At 44.0% G+C, this 20,450-nt stretch overlaps 1 protein-coding gene across 1 annotated transcript; it reads left to right on the top strand.

Annotated features, from left to right (window-relative positions):
* The first annotated feature begins 11,722 nt into the window (after positions 1-11,722).
* Positions 11,723-15,315, top strand: FGF4 (fibroblast growth factor 4). Its single transcript, XM_064453340.1, has 3 exons — positions 11,723-12,462; positions 13,287-13,390; positions 15,139-15,315. Exons 1-3 carry the CDS (start codon positions 12,159-12,161, stop codon positions 15,313-15,315), a joined length of 585 nt encoding a protein of 194 aa, XP_064309410.1. The 5' UTR covers positions 11,723-12,158.
* Positions 15,316-20,450: the final 5,135 nt, after the last annotated feature.

The following is a 20,450-nucleotide window of genomic DNA, read 5'->3' as shown; positions in this document are numbered from 1 at the left end:
ATGAATATTTTAAGGGGAGCATCATTTGTGAGTGAACCCCGCAGTGAAACTCATTCTCTGCACAGTGACCGATTTCACATGTTGCTACAAGAAGGAAAAAAAGTCTGTGTTATCTTGGAAGAACTGACAACATCAGTATGTTCAACCTCAAGCTGAAAGCCAGGCCAATACTTTGTGGATCATTTGAGACTGACAGTCTGTCAGGGAAATCTCCTCATCTATAAGAAAAAATTGACGTTTCACAAAGTTTGTCTCGTCCTGCTTAGCTAAACATCTTTTTCTTAATATAATGTGCTTCTAAAAGCTTTTTCTCTTGTATTGCAAAGAAATCATTCTCATTTTCACTTGTTTCTCCAGAACCTTTCACAAACACTTTCTGCATTGTCCATCTCACCAGCAGCTTCTCCTGTGCTTACCTGTACCCATGACTATGCAGCGTATATTTTCAAAAATGTGACTTAGGAGCCGCTCGTTCCAGTGACAGGGCGGTTTTTGCAGAGTGACTTGATGAAGTCAGGTGGAGTTGCAAAGCAGCCTATGCGGCAAGTCACAAGATTGAGACTTGGAGCAGAAATCTGGTCATGAATTTGGTTTGGGATTTATTGCTCGGCAACTTAGAGCACAGCTAGTCAACAGCTGGCTCTCTAGCCAAAACACACTGGCAAACAGAGAAAAATTGTCATGGTAACAACGTTACAGCGCATATTGCAATGGCACTCTGGTCTACTAAGGGAATTCCTAAGTGGTACCAGAGTAAAAATTATGACTAATAATAACCAGTAATAGTAACTAGTGCTACTACTAATAATAGCAATAATTATATTTATACTATAACAACAGTGAGATATATTTGGCTAGTATTTGGTGATTCCAAATTGCTGTTTAAACACGTCTGGCTGATTTCTTATAAGCTTTCTGCTGAGGTATTGCAGCTCCTCCATCAATATAAGGTTAGTCCCTGAGCTAAAGTGTTCTGTATGTTCCCCTCTGCAGCTAAGGGAATATATCCCTTATCCCCAGTCGTCACAGAAGCTTAAATACTATATAGTAATTTGCAGCTTTGTCATAAATGAGTATGGTGTTGGCAATGGAAGTGCTGAGGCCCCTGAAGGAGCAGCAGTAGTACCACAGCACGGCTTTGGGTACAAACCGTTGCAGCCCCCAAAGGGAAGAGCTCCTGAAGCCACTTCGCCAACATCATCAAATCATGACCCGATGTGTTTGGCAGCTAACTCTGCAGCCTGTGTTCATGTTGAGTTGAAAGCACCATGAAGCATGAAAATGGGTCGCAAATCACCCCTCAGGCTCGCTAAAAAAATAAAAGCAATTTGCTGCTGTTAAATAATAAACTACAACAGCGTACAAGGTTTGTTCCCATGATTCTGAATTATGACTGCACTTGCACCAAAGCTGCTACAGGAGGGAGCTTTGGGGTAGCTTTTTATTTACACTGCAATTTAGATAAACTACTGTGGTGATGGTGGGGAGGAGGAGGAAGAAACTTTCTAAGCTCTGCAAAAATCTAAGGTGGAAAACCCCTTGCCAGCACAATTCTTCTCCCTCCTCTCCTTCATCCTCCCAGCTCCCCAGCAGTGGCCCCAGGTAAACCCCTTCCTCGGGCAGTGTGAGAAAGAGGAGGGGAGTTCAGGAGGGAAAGGAAAAGACATCTGACTGAAGGTGTAACACATCCCCAAACTGCAGTACGTTTGTTACGGATGATGCTGCTTGCCACTTCATATACTGCTAGTGAAAACTCTCGCTACCACCAGAAATAACATTCTTATTAAATAATTTTGGCAGCAGTTCAGTGGAGACTTCCAGGCAAACAAACAGGGTAGCTTTGAGGTCTCCCTGGCTCTGGCTCTCTCAGATACTTTCCAGTCCCCAGCCAGTGGGATTTTTACTCAGGTCACAGTCCAGCACGCCACGAAAAAGGCTGCCAAGCCAGGCTTTCCATCCACCCGCTTAGTGTAAGGTAGAGTCAGCACCAACAAACACCCACCTTCTCTGGGCTTCCTTAGTTGACAGGATCTTTAGGACTGGTCCAATCTCTCCAAGGGTTGCTCTGGTTTGATCTAGTCCTGGCATAATGTCTTGATCAGCTTCAGCTCCCCTCCTTCTGCAGCGGCTCTTCTTGTGTGGGACAAGACGTGACCTGCCCCATCCTCTTCTTAAAGCCAACACAGAAATAGATAGGTGCCGTTCATCCAGGTGGCTGCACTGGTGGTGACCAATAAAGGCCAAACGAGAACAACCTGACTGCAGTAATTTGTAATGACAGCATGCAGAAATGCCACTGAAAACCAGCAGCTGCCTGGGAATTTTGGAATACAAGTCAGTCAGCAGCTCATTGTGTTTGCTGTTTTGTCCTGTTTGTGGTTTGATTTTATCTGAAGCCTTAGACTGATTTTTTGTTTCTCAGAAAAATAATAATGGGATGTACAGTATGGTAGACAATAGGAATGGCATTTTACAGTAAGGTCTATTGTATCACCATTATGTTCCTTTGTCTTCCCATCCAAGAAGCACTCATAGAGATCCGAATGCCTTTTATTTTTCTGAGTTCCCGCATTTAAACTTCAAGTGACAAGTAGCCTCCTAGTATGCTGGGCCAACAACTTTCAGGAATACAAATCTACAAATTTAAAAGTGGAAGGAGGGGGGAGAAGAACACAGATTAATTTTGAAATTTTTTTTAATGACAGAATCCTTTCTCACCCAAATACTGGTACCCAAATTTAATTTTTTATCCCCTGAAATAAATGGTATTCTGAAAACTCCAGATAATTTAATAATACCTCATTCTGGCGTTATGGCGTCTAATTAAGGCAGCCAAAAATATTTGCTTTGCAGTTCCAGAGCAATGTTAAATGGCCATGGGTGAACTGAAACCAGCCCCTCTTATTTTGCCCGGTTCTTCACATGCTGGAATAAACTGCATGCAGCTTGTCCCATGTAGGTCAAGAGGAGCTCTGCTGTGCTCCTTTTGTGGTGAAGGGCGTGCTTCAGTGGTTATTATAAGACTGTAAGACTTTGGGGTTCACAGGGCTTTTTCTGGCCATGTCTCTGACTGAGTGGAATATTTTGTGACTGTATATAGCACGTGGCAAATAGCATAGCAGTGACTGCACAGCACTGTCTGAATTCCCTGGGCAGGGAGTTTTCCCTTCGTTATGTATCATTCCCATCCCACTGTCCTGATTCCAACAGCTCGCGTGTACATCCTCCTTTCCCATTAATATAAATAATGATGTACATGGAGATTCGTATCAAAGTAATCATTCTGAAAGGCTGTGCTCTGAACATAAAAACAATATCTCTGGTAGGGATCGGACTTTCTGTAGGCTCAGCTTCTTCTTATTTATCGCATTGTCTCAGGAAGTTACATGGAAATGAGTGAGAATATAGTATATCTCAGTGTCTTTCACAAAATAATTTACCCATTATTCCAGCTGGGTAGCAGCAAAGTGAAAATGTTGGAGCTGTGGGACATGCTCTGCTTGCATGTGACAGCTAACCGGTTTTAGATGACCACGCTATCACACTCAATGTTTGCAGGACGTACATATTCAGGAAGGAGACTTGGCTTAGTTCCATGTGGCTTCCAGTCCACCGATGGAGGGAATCATGGGTTAGTCCTGGGAAACCATTAAGAATACCAAAGTCTTCATTCTGTTCTTGGCTGCCTGGTTTAGGGCTGTTTTCTTCTCAAGACAGTCTTTAAAATGGTGATTTCAAGTTTGCATTTAAGTCGTTCCACATCTTAAAACCAAAGAGCAGTACTAAGCAAGGCAAGTATCTAAGCTAATTTCCTGGGCATCTCTTCCCACAGAGCTCATTAGCAGTATGGAAACTGTACGTTCTCTCAGTCCAAATATAAACATATTTTGAAATGGAAGAAAAATCATAAAAGGAACGTTCATTGCTGAGAGCTAAGCAGGTTGTGTGGCTCCATTGAACAAACGGACTTAAAGTCCAGTCCTGTTCCTTCTTTCATCTACAGGAACAAAAGCAGACCCTGAGAGAAACGTACTCTTCGAGCAGTACCAGGAACCACCCAAAAGGAGATAAACAGTCTCTCTCTTTTTCTGTTCATTTTTTAACCTGCATGTATTAGTTCCTGTAATGCTTGTGTTACCGTAGCCCTTGTAGCTTTATTAGTGAGCTGAGAATGATGGAGGGGGAACAGGTAATATTAAAACGATTGACTAGAACTAAGTTGCTCTGGGCTGTAAATGGCAAGAGTAATTAAATGATTAAGTCAAAAATCAAGCAATACAGTAAGCCCTCTCTGCAGGTTTCTTGGTGTCAAGGGGAGTTTTCTTGGCAAGGATCATTCATCCAAAACTTATTTACTTATATCTTGCATGATCCAAACTTGGAGTAAGAACCGGCTCCCATTGTAATCTATAAGGCCTGTTATTAAACAGCATAAGGAGAGTGAATAACAAATGTGCCAAAACCTAAGTCAAATCTTCTAGACATGTCTGATGACAGATGATGGATGCGTCTGTTAGACAGATAACCTGTTTAACACACTTCTGCAGTATGTTTCTTAGCTACGTATCTGGCTTCACAGCTTTTCTTTCCAAACATCCCGAAGGGGAAGAAATTACAATTTACCTAATATATTACTGCTGTCGTTACCTTCAAGCAACATAAAATTCGATGAGTAACCTCCATGCTGGTTGGTCTTCAAGCTCTAGAGCTGTTATCTGTGTGTACTTCGTGGCTTGCAGTTTACTTTTCAAAAACTCACCCAGCAAATCATAAAGTTGTTTCTGGCTGACTTTGTCAGGAGTAATGCAGTGCTGAACTGGGTACTTGTCTGAGCAAGCTGTCTGCTAAATCATGGTTTTATGTCTGTTTTCAGGGCCTTTTGTGTGCCAAAGTGCAAGAGGAAGAAAGTTTTTGCCATTGCCAATACCACTGGTGGTTATTAGGAAAGAAGAGTAGTTGGAGAGGTTTCAGGATGCCTATTCCGGCCCCCATCCCATGCGGCCCCTAAGGTGCAGAGCTTGTGCAAAATCAAAGGAGCCCAGCTGTGTCTCCTGGTGCAGGCGAGTGCCGTGGTCCTGCTGGACCCCTGCAGCTGTCCTGTCCTTGGGGGTAAAAGTCAACATCGTAGGTTCTTTGCACGCTGCGCCATGTTGGGAAAACAACTTGCCTAGACCCGGATTTGAGAACCTCCACCACCACAGTTCATCAACCCCAACAGATCACACAGATCTTCCACAGTCCCTCTGGTCTTGATTCCCTCTCTGCTGCCCCAGATGTAGGCGAAGGCATCTCATCTGATGGCAGCATAGCTGCCCCTCACCGCCACAGCGAGCAATGGGCTGGGAAGGAGGATAGCACACCCAGCTCACGGAGGTATTCTGAGGATACGGCACCTACCTCCTCAGAGGACTCAGACCTTGCAGTGTTGAGCACCGTGAAAGGTCCAAGAGTAAATAAGGAAAAGAGACATCCATTTGTTTCACGGTTGTGACGCTAAAGGTCAACTGGAAAAGCTAGTCTCCTACATGCTCGGAGAGGTTATGAATTGTACAGCTATGTCCATATATGTTCTGACAGATTTAAAGTGGTGCTTTGCTGGGAAGTTTTAAAATTCAGCAATACACGTCATTTGCTTACAACAGCCAGTTTTCTTCACATTAGCCACCGGTAAAAAATGATTCATACAAGAGAGGCCACATGTTGAACAGACTCGTGTAAACCAATTATGCTACATTCAAAGTCAGCTAAAACATTCTCACACAAAAAGTTAACTTAAGCTACTCTTTCCCACAATAATAATAATAAAAATAAGCTTAACAAACACTTACCCTGATTCTCAAAACTCATTTTCTATTATGTTTCCTTTTACCAGTTTTCTTTGGCGGAATGTCAAGTAATGTATCAGCAAAAGTATGTGTGCCATAATCTGACAAAAGGAAAAAAATGTATATTTTTAGTTTTAAAGTGTTTATAATTTCAATAGGTAAAGAGAATCAGGACAAGGAAGAACAAAATAGCGTATGCAGAAATGTCAGCAATGAATATGAAAGTATAAGCATGTGAGTTTTAGCATAAGAATGAGCCTGGCTGGGAACTAAGCTTTCTAAAAAAGACTTAACACTAGTAACTGGAGCCCTCTGAACATATTTCTCTGTCTAGGTTCTTTGCAGACTTCCCCTCCAAACTTTGGTTCAAACTTCATGAGGATGAGGGCTGTGAGGCTATGACAAGACCCTGGGACACGACTGCCCTCAGAAGTGATCTGGTTTGACTGATGACTTCCTAGCACATGTCCATTGTCCCAGCCCACCAAGTCCTGCTCTTCAGTAACACAAACTCCAATGATACTCCTGAGGAGTCCTCAGGCCCTCCATGTTCTCCACTCATCTCACCACCCCGCAGAAAAGCATCTCAGGGTTCAGGAACTGACACTAATCACAACATCAAAGAGAAATCCCACATAATGCTGCCAAGAGTTCCTCCCTTAGCTGGTTCTCATGACATTGCTGCCCAAAGCTCATTTTCAAGCCAGCCATAGTTCACATGTTCAAGAAAGCAGCGGCATCATAAAGGTGACTGCAGGAGATCCACCAGGCAGGACACATCCTTCAGCCCTGCAGTTAAGGTCTGGGTGTTGTTTAGCCATCCTTTACTGTGGATGTAACTCCATGAAAGGCATTTGGTTCTGTGAGCCTGTCGTCTTGTCCTGAGGGTAAAGAGAGTAGAACAGCTACCAAAACAGGGGAAGAATAGTGGACAACAGGAAGTACGTGCAGCAAAACCAGTTGAGAACAGAGCAAAAACCAATGGAGCAAAGAAAACTGCTGGAAATATGGAGCAGTAGTGACAGTAGGGTTGGGAATTTTTGCTGGGGGGAATGCATCGTGAAAGAAAAGCATGGAGCAAAGCTGCAGCCTGCAGAAACAGGATGAGAAGCAGACGGTATAATAGATTGTTCAGACTTGTTTCTTCACCTGAGAGCACTTCATACGTCAGTCAGTGATGAGGACAAGCAGGATGAGGAAACGCCTTGTCATGACCACATCAGGTTGCTTGGCTAAGAACAGCCTTGGGTGTCCCAGAGGGTCGCTATCACCACACCACCCCCTCACACCTTTGAGCTGACGTTGCAGAAACAGAAACCTGATTGCTCAAAAGCAATGAAAGCAAACGAATCAAGCAAAGAAACCACAAAAAAAAACCCCAAAAAACGCTGCTAAGACACTGGATGTTATTCACAGAAAGTCAAACATCTGTGGCTTGATCTTGCAGTTGGAGCTCCTTGGTGCCCATCCCTGCAGGAGCAGGTGTATGTGAGCACGGTCACAAGCTGGAAGTGTGAATTGCATCATCTAAGCTACTGAAGACCTATAGTAGCCACACAGATGGGTGCAGGTGTGTCCTCTCCGATCTCTGCTTTATACAAAGATACACAGAGATGTACAACTACTCAAGCTCAACAGCAGCAGAGGGAGTAGCTGTTGAAAAAGTCCATGCCCATCACAAGCAAAGAGATGTTCAGTCCTCTCACTGAATCAATCCAAATACACTGGAGAGAGGTTATTGCTGCCTTTGTTAACTGCCCAGCATTGTAGCTGCCTGCTGCTATACTCCACTGCCCTTTTCAAATATATAACATGACAACATCACTCGAGATAATAAGATTTTGATCAGGGCAAGACGCTCACAACAGCAAACAGCCCAGGCACACAGAGATCAAATAGACCAGCTGCAAACAGAGAGGGAAAAAAAACAGAAGAAGAGTGCATATGACTCGCTAGCTTGTGTGTGGGTATGCGTGTTATGCAGGCAGCAGAGGCCTGGATGGCGAAGGTCTCCCAGCGACCCCGGCCATTCGGGGCTTGGGCCCCCAGCACCGCACTGCATTCCTGCCTGCCTCCTCTCCCGGGACCACTGCCCCTGCTCACACAGAGAGGCAGCCAGACGTGAACGTGAGAAAGCTTTCTCAGGCGAGTCCTTGCTGCAGATCGCTGGGTAGTTGTCTTCCAGAATAATCATAATTAAAAGGGGAGTGTGCAAAGGGGAAGCTGGGGTACAGGCTTGCTTTTTTACCATGCCTTCATAGCATGCAAACATGGTAAAAGGGATTTTTTTCCTAACAATATACTTCTCCATGCCCCTTGAGGTCCACTCCCCATCCCTCCAGATCAAAGGATCTCGGTACAATATTTGCCTTCAACAAAAGAGCTCATGAAATGATCCTTCAGGATCATTTACATCTATTTACTGGGGTTAATAAATATGTAAATTGATTTTCAAATTGTGGACATAAGACCCTTTAGAGATACAGACACAGAGTCAACTTCGGATAATTGCTGTGCCAGTGCGATTGCAGAATACTATCCATTAAGTTTGTAAAGATATTCCAGATTCCTTCTTCTTTTCCTTTTTTCTTTCAGAATACGTGACATGGGGCTTGAACCTGGGTGTGGACCTGAATTCTGTGAATCCTTTCTTCTTTTTTATACTCTAAGCCTAGAGGAATTTGGAAAGCAGAGCTGTCTGAACTGTGACATCCCCATGTGCTTCTGAGGAAACTGAGCCAGTACAAAGATTAAGACATTTTACCTGTCCTAATATTTAAATTATTGCTGTGAACGACTGTGTGACACAAGGCGTAAGGGTCACACAGCAGCAGAGCATGGCATGATATGGAAGATTCAGTAGAATTAATTATGGGATGATCTGGAGACACCCAGCTCTCCTTCACTGTGTGAAAGCTGATGGCGTGTTGGAGGGTTGGTTCCTGGCTCTGCCCTGGAGAGCCTGGCTGACGGTTTCGTTGGTTTCCGTAGGGAATATGCTGCTTAATGGTTACCTGTGACAATAATTTCCAACTGGCAATGTCTGTGTTGCAGTCAGCAGGTCTCACCTGTCATTTACACCTGGTGCACGTTGAAAATGCTGCAGTTCTACTTTGCTTTAATCCCTATGGTTTTTTCACTGGTATGAACAACTCGGCGATCGGAGGGCTTTGAAGTGTCAGGACTAGTGTTTCATAGGCAGACTGGACACAGGCTTACACACATGTGAATATATAAAATTTGGAAGCTGAACCAAACTTTATAGTTTCATTCTGAGCTGAAAACTTGTTGCTTTTCCTCTCAGAAAGGTTCATTTGATGCATTTATGGAAAGAGCGTCATTTAATTTTGTAACAAGTTTAAGAATGAACTTGTAGACGCATCCCTTATTAATCAGCTATATTGTGATAATGCATTCTGATGTTCTGGGTGCTCTGTGTAATTGTTTAGGACCTGATCTTGCACAGATACGAACTCAGAGCCGAAGAAGGCGTTTCAGGACCACTTTCCATATGTCCCAAAGGGATGAAGGTACCACAGCCTGCGGGGCCTCCAGTGCCCATCCCTAACTTCAAATTTTAACATGCTTTCACACTGACAGGGCTCAGGCCTCAGAGTTCATACCTCTTTGGATGACGGACAATCACTGTCAGTGGTCGCAAGGCCCTGACCCATCAGCTGTGGGTGCTGCACTGTACTTCTGCAGGAGGGAAGCTGCCGGGTGGGCGTGTTGGCAGAAGCACCACTCCTTGGCCTTATTCTTTAGAGGGTAAATAGTCTTAATCCCGAATTCATCCACTGCTGTTTGCTAACAGCAAATAATTCCGATTTTGAAGGGAGATGGGATCATGCTGTTCTAAGGACAAGGTGTCCAGCGCAGCCCCTGCAGAGCAGGGCAGTTTCCAAACCATGGAGCAGCTGGCCTGTGCCTGATGCACAGCCCTTTCATCCCAAGCAGATCCACCAGGCTTGCCAGGCGTGAGAGGGGTCTGCGTGGACCTGATGCAAACAGAAATGCAGTAAATGTCAGTGCATTTAACCTCAATGGATTTACCAGCCTGTAAAGTTCCACAGAGAAAAATCTAAATTCTGCTGCCTTTAAACACACACAGAGAAATTAACTTGGTTGACATTGAGACAAAACTACACCTAGGAGGTTTTTACCTCTCTAGCACCAGATTGCAGTCACCCACAAAGCAGCAGCCGTCTCTTCCATCCTGAGAGGTGTGGTAGGAGAAAGACACACACACACATTCTGTGTATACGCACCTCACAAGAAGAAATAAAAGCACATCATCCAAGTTTGCTTAGGTTTAGCGAAGGTCAGAGATTTTCCGCACCTAGGTGAGCTGTCATCTGCCTTGGGGCAATTCTCTTTTCTCTCGCATCCTTTGCTGGAACAGCAGGAGAGCTTTACTGGCGTGAAAGACTAAACTGCCCTCAGGTTGTAAAGGACTTGAGTCACAAACCACTCCCCCCCCCCCCCCCCCCTTTCATATTAATTCAGGACCTTCCAAAATTGTCCTAAAGTCTCCTCACCTGTTGGTTCTGAAAACCTGTTGAGGGCTGAGGCTTAAGCTAAGGGAGGTGACAAAACATATGGGATTTGCTCAAAACAAAGTAATTCTAGACTGATGGCATCAAAACCTCGCCTACTTTTAAATACTGAGCTTCATTTTCATGAACTTAAACCAAATGAAGTAATTACCTAAGAAAATCTACATCATTAAGACACAACAGCAACCTCTAAGTAAGTGCATGCGTAGTAAAGGCTAGAGAATAATCATACCATTAAAAAGTGCAGCAATATTTGCATGAACAGGCAGCCTCTAAAGCTCAGGACTAAACTCAAAGCTCAGGAATAAACTCATGTCACTACAGTCCCTATCAGTACAGTGACCAAGAGAGAGCTCCGCGTATCTCCAGAGCAATGCTGTGCTTTCTGATTTCTTAAAGGGATATTTAGAATCAAAAACTTTATTACCACTTTTAAGCACATGCTGCCTCTTTAAATGTTTTCTCTTTATTTAAGTCCTGGCCTTTTCCTTTGTTAATTTTTTTTTTTTTCAAATTCTTTCATTTTTAATTTCTTAAGCCTCCCATGCAACAACTATTTTGGCTTTTAATGAAGGGAATTTTTCTGCATCCAGCAAACTGTAAACCATGTCGCTTGGATACAGCAAAAGCTGAAATTCCACAGATTTCCACAAAGTCATACATTGTGTTTGGGGGGAAAGTGTGCTGGGCATTCTTTGATTTTTGTGTCCTGCATTAGCCTTTGTAAGCACTTACAAAAGAGAGAGAGAGAGAAAGAAAGAGAGAAAGTGAGAAAGAGGGAAAGAGAGAAAGAGGGAAAGAGAGAAAGAGAAAGAGAGAGAGAGAAAGAGAGAAAGAGAAAGAGAGAAAGAAAGAGAGAAAGAGAGAGAGAAAGAGAGAGAGAAAGAGAGAAGAGAGAGAAAGAGAGAAAGAGAGAAAGAGAGAGAGAGAAAGAAAGAAAGAGAGAAAGAAAGAAAGAAAGAAAGAAAGAAAGAAAGAAAGAAAGAAAGAAAGAAAGAAAGAAAGAAAGAAAGAAAGAAAGAAAGAAAGAAAGAAAGAAAGAAAGAAAGAAAGAAAGAAAGAAAGAAAGAAAGAAAGAAAGAAAGAAGAAAGAAAGAAAGAAAGAAAGAAAGAAAGAAAGAAAGAAAGAAAGAAAGAAAGAAAGAAAGAAAGAAAGAAAGAAAGAAAGAAAGAAAGAAAGAAAGAAAGAAAGAAAGAAGAGAGAAGGAAGCTGCTGTGATGAACGCAAAATATGACCTTTTCTTTTTAAAAGTTTGTGCTGTCCCTCTTGCTTAGCAGCAGCGCTGCTCACCCTTTCCCTTCAAGACGCTTCGGAGCTGTTAAGCATCTAGGGGTGATAATTTGGCTTTCAGCTAAACCGGAGGGCTGCAGCAGGCAGCAGTAGGTGGTGATGTAATAGGTACCAACGCACATGGATATATAAATATCGTGGCCAGGGCTAAAGCGCTATGGCTGAGCTGCTATAGAAGAAGATCAGCACTTCAGACAAGACTCCTGGAGTTGAGATCAAGTTCAGAAGCTCTTGCTCCCGGGATTTCCTCTCCATGCAGCCAGCCCAGGGAAACCGCAGATCCTCGGGGGACTGAGCGCGGGGCTCCCTCCCTCCCCCTCGCCTCGCTTTTTGGTTTTGTTTTATTTTGTTTTGGTTTTTTGTTGGTTTCCTTTTTTTTTTTTTTTTCTCCCCCCCTTTGACCTCAGTATAAAGTGGGAGCTGGGGGGCGAGCGTATTTTCGGAGCGAGCGGCCGCCGGCCCGTAGCTACGCTCCCTTAAGCCGGGATGCCTCTCCCCGCGGCGCTGCTGCCGGCTCTGCTCCTGGGGCTGCTGTGGCCGGGGGCGGTACGCGGCCGGCCCCCCCCGGGTCGCCTCCCCGCCGGGCCCCGCCAGCGCCGTTGGGACGCGGCTCTTTTCGCCCGTTCCGTCGCTCGACTCCCGGCCGAACGCCGCGACGCCGCCCGCGACGGCGACTACCTCCTGGGTATCAAACGGTTGAGGCGCCTCTACTGCAACGTGGGCATCGGTTTCCACATCCAGGTGCTGCCCGACGGTCGCATCGACGGGATCCACAGCGAGAATCAATACAGTAAGCCGGCGACCACCCCCACGGTGGGGCAGGTGAGGCGCTCCGCGACCGCGGAACCGCCCCCGAGGGCGGTTCCGCGGTCGCGGAGCGCCTCACCTGCCCCGGAGAGCGGTATGCTCCAAAGGGAGGGTGGGTGCATGTTAGACCCCAAAAAAGTCCATCCGCCCCCGGCACCGGGGTGCCGCCCGCCACGGCTCCCCCGAGGGCGGCGGGCGCCGGGGGTAGCGGGGCGGCGCCGGAGCTCATCGGGCGCTCCGGAGGAGTTCATGGGCGCTCCGTTCAGCGCCGTGCTGGCCCCTTGCCGCCGGCAGGCATCGGGTGTCGGGGTTGCCTCAACATCTGGAGGGTCCGCAGTCCGTGGGCTGCCCATTCTGAGCGGTGGCCGGGAAGAGCCCAGCTCACCCCCGAACTTGAAAAGCATCTGCTGGGGACTTAACCCCGTGGCCCCATGACTCTCATATCCAACTGAAACAATAAGATCCGGGCAGGTGGGGGGGGGGGGGGGCGAGATATAAGCTGCGTGATGACAAATGTTTCATTTGCCCAAGCACACTCTGGTTTATTATAACCTCCGCTACATAGGAGGATGCCTGGGGGCAAAGTAAAAATAGATACTTAGCTAAAAGAAGAGAGGTCCCGGCATGGGGCATGGGGCAGCACGTGGAGTGTGAGGCTGGGGTTCTGCGGCCACCCACAGCAGTGCTGGGGCATGGGGACCTGCACCACACTAGCGATGGGAGCCTCTGGGTGAGTGCAGCATTGACACCACACACTCCTTCAGGGCACAGCCCTTTGTCCCCCTGATTCCTGTGTCTCCTCTGTAGGTCTGCTGGAAATCTCCCCCGTGGAAAGAGGAGTGGTGAGCATATTTGGAGTTAGAAGCGGACTCTTTGTGGCCATGAATAGCAAAGGCAAACTCTATGGATCTGTAAGTAGCCACCAACTGTGTGCCTGGGGAGGGGACCATGGTCAGCTGGGGTGGGAGGCGTGCATGGTGCTAGAAGCTGCCCAAGCCCCATCCTTGCCCCTCCTGGTTCAGGCAACACGGAGCAGCCCTTGCTGCCTTGCCAACAGGTGTGCTGCCCACGTATGCTGCTTATCGGGCATTTGAAGTAAAACCCACTCCTTTGCATTACACTTCCTTGGTTCCCCCATAAAAACTACAGTCACCCAACCACAGCTATCCATCTTGCCTACCACATAGACCAGCAGAGCAGTCATTTGTGTGGCAAGACCTCAAGCCAGCCTCAGTCCACCTCTTTCTTGTATTTAAGTACAAAGAGCCTTAAGCAAGTATGACAATCACTCACTCCATCTCTCAGAGTGCATTTGAACTTGTGATCAGCCAGGCCCCCACAAATGATCCTTTATGATGAGATGAATCAGTGCCTGTCACATACCTGTAGATCATTCTTTGTTAATGGTCTGGATGAGAAAGTCTGTTCCCATGACAGATCAGCATGCTCAAGGTTTGGTCTTATATTTATAAGAAGGCATATCTCTTAGGAGGTAATACAGACCTTTTTTTACATTAGATCTTTGGAAAAGATAGGGGCATCTTATAAAATGTACTTGGGGTGGACAATAACAGCGCATGTCTTTGCCCATGTTGAGCTGCCCTCCTGCTTTTGAGTTCACCTCTGTGTAAGTTACTGTGAGCAGCATCATTTCAAGCCCACGTTCCTGGGTCTCCTTCCTTACCCATAGCTTTTCTATTTCATGTTTCTCAGGTATACTTTGAAGAAACTTGGTCTGAGGAAGAGGCAAACTATGTCGGAGTTAACTAGGGCATTTTCAAATGAATGAAGACATGAAGCATTCAGAATTATTTTTCTGGTGCATCAGTCCTGTTACAGAGGACTTTAACTTATATAAAAGCTGGGCAGAATCAGCCACCAAAGTGCAAGAGCTTCCTTTGCATCCTTTCTTATGAAGATTGGTGCTTTGGTGTCCTGGATAAAGTAATCCACAGTGCAGTGTTCAGCTTGGTGGACTGAGACCTACCTTAAAAAACCCTAGACTTCTGCCCAATAAGAGATGAGTTCATTTGTTACTCTCCAGATAGCAACACACTTACAACACCTGTCCCTCTTTGTACTTACTTGCAAATGAAACCTCTTCACTGGAAAGGTGCCTTTTGTCAGGTCTGTTTTCCTGATCCATTACCATGGTGAACCCAAACCCTTCCTTCAATTTTAAAACTAAAGAAGCAGAAAATATTGTCCACTTTGAGTGTCTTTAAAATGCTTCTTTCTCCTCAAGCAACATGAGAAAATACTGGCATTCAGATTTTTCTGAAGCCTCTCAGGCAATTTATTGCTGGCAGAACAACCACTGAGCAAGTAGCTGAGCAGGGCAGCAGAACTGGGCTTGGGCCTTGCCCCACTGCAGCTCTATTAAGAGGTGCCCCTCTCCCTCAAGAGTGCAGGCATAGCTATGGGTGTCCTTCCCACCCTTAGGTGCACCTGCCTGGCCTGGACACCACATCCTTAATGATCCTCTGGCTCCCGAGTCCTGTTTGAAGCTTCGTTTGGGCGACCACTTCAAAAGATTACGAAGGGGGAGGGAGTCAGCTGCACATTTCCCCGCAGCACACCTTCTACACCTGGTAGCAAGAATATTTCCACACCTGATGTTTAAAATTCCTTCCCTCTCATTCTTTCCTTTTCATTTCAGACCCATTTCAATGACGAGTGCAAATTCAAAGAGATTCTCCTGCCAAACAACTACAATGCTTACGAATCCAGGATTTATCCCGGGATGTACATAGCCCTGAGCAAAAATGGAAGAACAAAGAAAGGCAATAAAGTATCTCCCACAATGACAGTGACACATTTTCTTCCTAGAATCTGAGACATCTCCCTTCAGACCTACCTCAGCACAGGGGAAGACGCAGGACAAGTTTGGAAAAGAAACATGGTGCACTTTTACTGGAGAGTTTTATGCAAGAGTAGGTGTAAGGTATTTAAGTTAATTATTTAAATCTGTATATATTGCCACAAAATTTATTTATAGTTCCGATATTTTTTTTTTTTTAATTTCTGAAAACAAAACAAACCTCCAACCCAAGGTGTTTCATTTCATGGTGCAACAGTAGAAGACTTCTGCTTTGTGGTTTATTTAAATTGTTTGTAAGTTATCACAGGTGTGCTGCTACTCCGTGTCCTAAACCAGGTGAAATTCAATTCCTCTATTACAATGTTTTGCACTGTTTGTGTGTTGGACGGCGTCTATCGTTTTACACGTGTTTGTTTGTTTGTTATGATGGCTTTGTTCTCCTCTGCGTGTTTTCCAAACCCCCGTGACTCCCAGAGAAGCTCTTGGCCTCCGAGAAGAAGCGGTGGCGGAGGTGCCGGGGTGGGATGCCAGCGCGGAGCCACACACAATGCCTGACCTCCTTTGTGCGGCGTTGCTATTTAATTGGAACAGTATCGGTTTACCTCGGTACAGAAAGCACGGTGCTGAAGAGCTACCCCACAAATCTGTTTTTAGATCTGCCAGTGCTGAACTTTGAACTTTCCTGCAGTCAGTCTTAGAGCTGCCAGGCAGCAGCGAGGCTTAAACACCTATATAAACTCGGCAAAGTTGGGTTTTTTTTCTATTTAGATAAACAGGAGCGTAGGATGTTTTGTGGCCCTTAAGGGAAGCTTATATTGGATATGATTGTTTGGCATTAGGCTAAAAAAAATGTGTCTGTCCCTCCCCCAACGAGCGCACTGTGAAACGCTGCCGTGAATGAATTATACTTTATTCAAATCAAAATCCCTTTCACGTTTGGAGACTACGTTAATTTTCCAAAGGTTGTGAAACTCCAGAATACTCCTAAGTTTTCAAAAGGCAAAAACGTTTGCTGGTTTGTAGAGAACACAAGCTCCACAGAGAGAATTTAGAGTGATTACAAGGAATTGAGGTTGTTTTGTACTATTTATTATTTTTGGTGCAGTATTTGGAAGGAGAAATATGCTGCTTTTTTCTGTCTCATTCCCTGACAAAGTTGATTAATTTCTACCTCACTAACTCTCAAAGCCAGTCTCCTAACAAAAATCTGCATGGAAGGAAGGTACACGCTTTTCTGCTTGGTCTTACGGTTCTGGAGGAGGGCCTGGGGGAACAATCGTAATCCCAAATCTTTCTTTTTCCATATGTAGCCAAAAGTATTCAGGATAGAGTTGGTTGCATCCTATTTGAGCCTTGTCACGTTTGAGCTATCTTTACCCAGTGGTTTACTTTTAGTAAGGATAATCATGGTGAAAATATTTGCAGACAGCTGTCAGGCTGCAGTACTATATCGTCATCGAGTAACCCTATATTTTTCTTTATATATTTTGCAAGTGGAACTCATGGCTCTAATATGATGGAGGAAAAGACAGGTTTGATTATGGGGGAATCACTAAAAAGATCCATTTGTCTTTTTCTTTCTTTCTTTCTTTCTTTCTTTCTTTCTTTCTTTCTTTCTTTCTTTCTTTCTTTCTTTCTTTCTTTCTTTCTTTCTTTCTTTCTTTCTTTCTTTCTTTCTTTCTTTCTTTCTTTCTTTCTTTCTTTCTTTCTTTCTTTCTTTCTTTCTTTCTTTCTTTCTTTCTTTCTTTCTTTCTTTCTTTCTTTCTCTCTTTCTCTCTTTCTCTCTTTCTCTCTTTTCTTTTCTTTTCTTTTCTTTTCTTTTCTTTTCTTTTCTTTTCTTTTCTTTTCTTTTCTTTTCTTTCTTTCTTTCTTTCTTTCTTTCTTTCTTTCTTTCTTTCTTTCTTTCTTTCTTTCTTTCTTTCTTTCTTTCTTTCTTTCTTTCTTTCTTTCTTTCTTTCTTTCTTTCTTTCTTTCTTTCTTTCTTTCTTTCTTTCTTTCTTTCTTTCTTTCTTTCTTTCTTTCTTCTCTCTTCTCTTTCTTTTCTTTTCTTTTCTTTTCTTTTCTTTTCTTTTCTTTTCTTTTCTTTTCTTTTCTTTTCTTTTCTTTTCTTTTTCTTTTCTTTTCTTTTCTTTTCTTTTCTTTTCTTTTCTTTTCTTTTCTTTTCTTTTCTTTTCTTTTCTTTTCTTTTCTTTTCTTTTCTTTTCTTTTCTTTTCTTTTCTTTTCTTTTCTTTTCTTTTCTTTTCTTTTCTTTTCTTTTCTTTTCTTTCCATCATCTTTAGGGCATCAATATGTTAAGTGGGAACCAGGACTAACCACAATGTTTGATTACTTTAGAGGATGTTTACAGATCATCTTCCAATCTAAACTAGTTATTTCTGACTACATGCAAATCTGAATTCAGCTGGGTTTTTTTTTCTTTACATTCCTACACAAAAGCCTTTGTTTCTTTGTAATGGTGTACACTTGCCTGTATCCTCTGCTTACACGTGACCTTGAAGACAAAATCTACTCACTGAAGTTCAGTAAGACCAGAGCAGACCAGGACCAGATCTTAAGCCAGCTGCTGTCAAACGGAAAATAACAATTAATGAAAAGGAAGGCAAATCAGGAGAGGGCACCTAGGAAATGTCACGCCTAAGGATTTTTCTGTTCCTGTAATTCGGGGGATTTCTGTACTTTCTATGTTTTCTATATGTGAGTAATCATTGTGTAATTATCACCACTACCTCTGACAACCGATGATTTTGTTTCGGATTTCAAATAGCAAAATCAAATCACAAAGATTTTCTCTGGGAATGGTTCTTCTTTGTTGCTTTTCACTCCATTAAATCCACCACCGACGGCCTCACACAAGATATGCTCAGAGGTAGTTGTTGTAACTTCGAAATATTGTGATAAAACCTTGATAACAATGTTACATGGTATGAGCTTTCACCATTTACCAGAATCTGTCTGTAGTTTTATACAGGTGCTGTTCAAGACTGTGGTGTATGTGCTGTGCACATTTTAATGCATAATAAACGATAAACGTTTACAACGTACGGCAACCTGGTATTAATTTTAACTCTTTAGAAGGGAATGCATCCTGCAATGAAGGACAAAAAGAATGCTATTTCACTTTCCCAAAGACCGGGGAGTCTTTGCACCTATGCCAGATACTTCACGAATGGCAGCCTGGATTTCTTACTCAGCTAAAGTTCACCCTGCCCAAGTTGGAAATTGTCCAGGAAAGCCCAGCTTCATGAGCTCGGTAACAGATATGCACGCTTGCATCTGCCACGCGCTAGTGTTCTTACTTGTATTATTTGTGTGGGTATTAGCAAGGGCAGCTTTTCATGCAGCATCTAACATTAATGATGAGAGACAAAACCCACTTCTGGCATTTATGTTATTGGATGTTAACGTTACAAATGAAACCCGATCGCCTTTTTCTTGGCTTTAATGAGTGCTGCTCGCTCTCTCCTGTGAAGTAGGACTACATCAATGCAAGGGATTGTAGGATTACAGGTTTGACTTGAGATACTGCCCTTTTTTTTACAATTAGTGATTATGCTTATACAAGCGTATATGAAGCGCTTTGTAGCACACCTTATGGCAAGATTCTTTTGTACAGCTTTCATTTATAAATACTCACACAGACGCACTTGTATACACACACACTCTATGTCAAATCTATGTACTTTCAGTTTTATTCATGGCTCACCCCCTTCCAAGGATTAGCAAAGATATGTAATGGAAATTACAATATTCAGGTTTGATCTTACACACCTTGATGGCAACAGATGTTTGCCCAGCTCAGGGCCATACAAAACAGAAAACCAGACCCCAAGATACAGGCTTCTCCACTTCATTTTCCACTGAGTGATGCTCTTTTTTCCTGCTCCAGGAAAGGCAAAGGCAATAGAGGAGCTGGGAATGTCATTGCCGTCACTCTGAGCAAGAGCAATTTCTCTCTCAAGTTATACAGGCTCTATAAGGTGGGGTTTTTTTAACTGGACAAGTATAGCTGCAGCGTGTTTAATGCTCCTGTGAATAGAGCCAGAATAAATAGGCAAGCAGACATATATAATAATTTTTCATAATTAACTTGCTTGTAAATAAGAACAAATGTAAATTTATTACTGTCTTCCAAAATTATAACAAAAAATTCTGTCCAGGGACAAAAATTGGTTTCAGCCTTGGGATGACATCCAATTATAATTTTGAGATTGGAGATAAATCCTAAGCCTTGGCTCTTAGGAAGGTGAGATTTCAGGGTAGTAGCATTGCAGGTTCACAGCACCTACAGTATTGGCGCTGCACATGTGATCCTACCCACACAAAAATATAACGGCCTGTTGCCACCGCAGACGGAGCAGCTTGAGATGTCACAACGAACTCTAGAGAAACCTTTCTCCTCCTCTGGCATCACCCATTTTTGCTTCATTGCTAAACCAGTTTTCCTCACATTGCCTTTGGAGATAGAAAAAGAAACGCATAAAAGGTGAAAATTGATTTTAACCCCCCAAAAAAGGCCCTGATCATCCTGTGCCGCAACATTTCTGAGACCTCTGGGAGCAGTGCCATGCTCCAGGCACGCCTGCTGTTCCTGCCATCCTCTGTCACACATTTCTCTGCACAGAACAACCGAAAACCGTTCTGGAGGCTGGATTGACCCCTTCCTTAAGCCAGGCACATTTACCCGCTCCCAGCCGTGGTCCAGCCTGCCCTGTAGGACAGACAGAGGAGAAGCAGCGCCAGCCTGGCCCCACGCCGTGCCCCTGCTTGCCTGGGGAAGGGCAGAGACGAGGCTCCAAACCCCACCAATTTGCAGACTTGCATGTTTTAAACGGTCCGTGCTTAACATTTTCTGACTCATCTGTGACATCTACCAAGTTGTCTGTATCTAATCTGTGCTAATAAAAATCAGCATGACAAAACGCTGCCTTGTATATAAATAGCCACAGGTTTCAGAGCGGTCGCTGAGTTTATAGCGCCCAGATTCAGTTGTTCACACTTTACCACTTGGTTTCCACCGCAGTATATTAACTGACCATGCGAGTGGCCAATTAAAGAGAGTCTGTTAAGGGGTGAGGAGTCTTTTGATAAAGGGTAGCAAGCGCTTCAGCGAGAAAGTTAAAAGGAATTCTCTGAAACGCTGCAGCTCCCT

This window comes from Phalacrocorax carbo, chromosome 5, assembly GCF_963921805.1.
Source record: "Phalacrocorax carbo chromosome 5, bPhaCar2.1, whole genome shotgun sequence".
NCBI lineage: Eukaryota > Metazoa > Chordata > Aves > Suliformes > Phalacrocoracidae > Phalacrocorax > Phalacrocorax carbo.
This window is presented reverse-complemented; position numbering and strand designations above follow the sequence as displayed.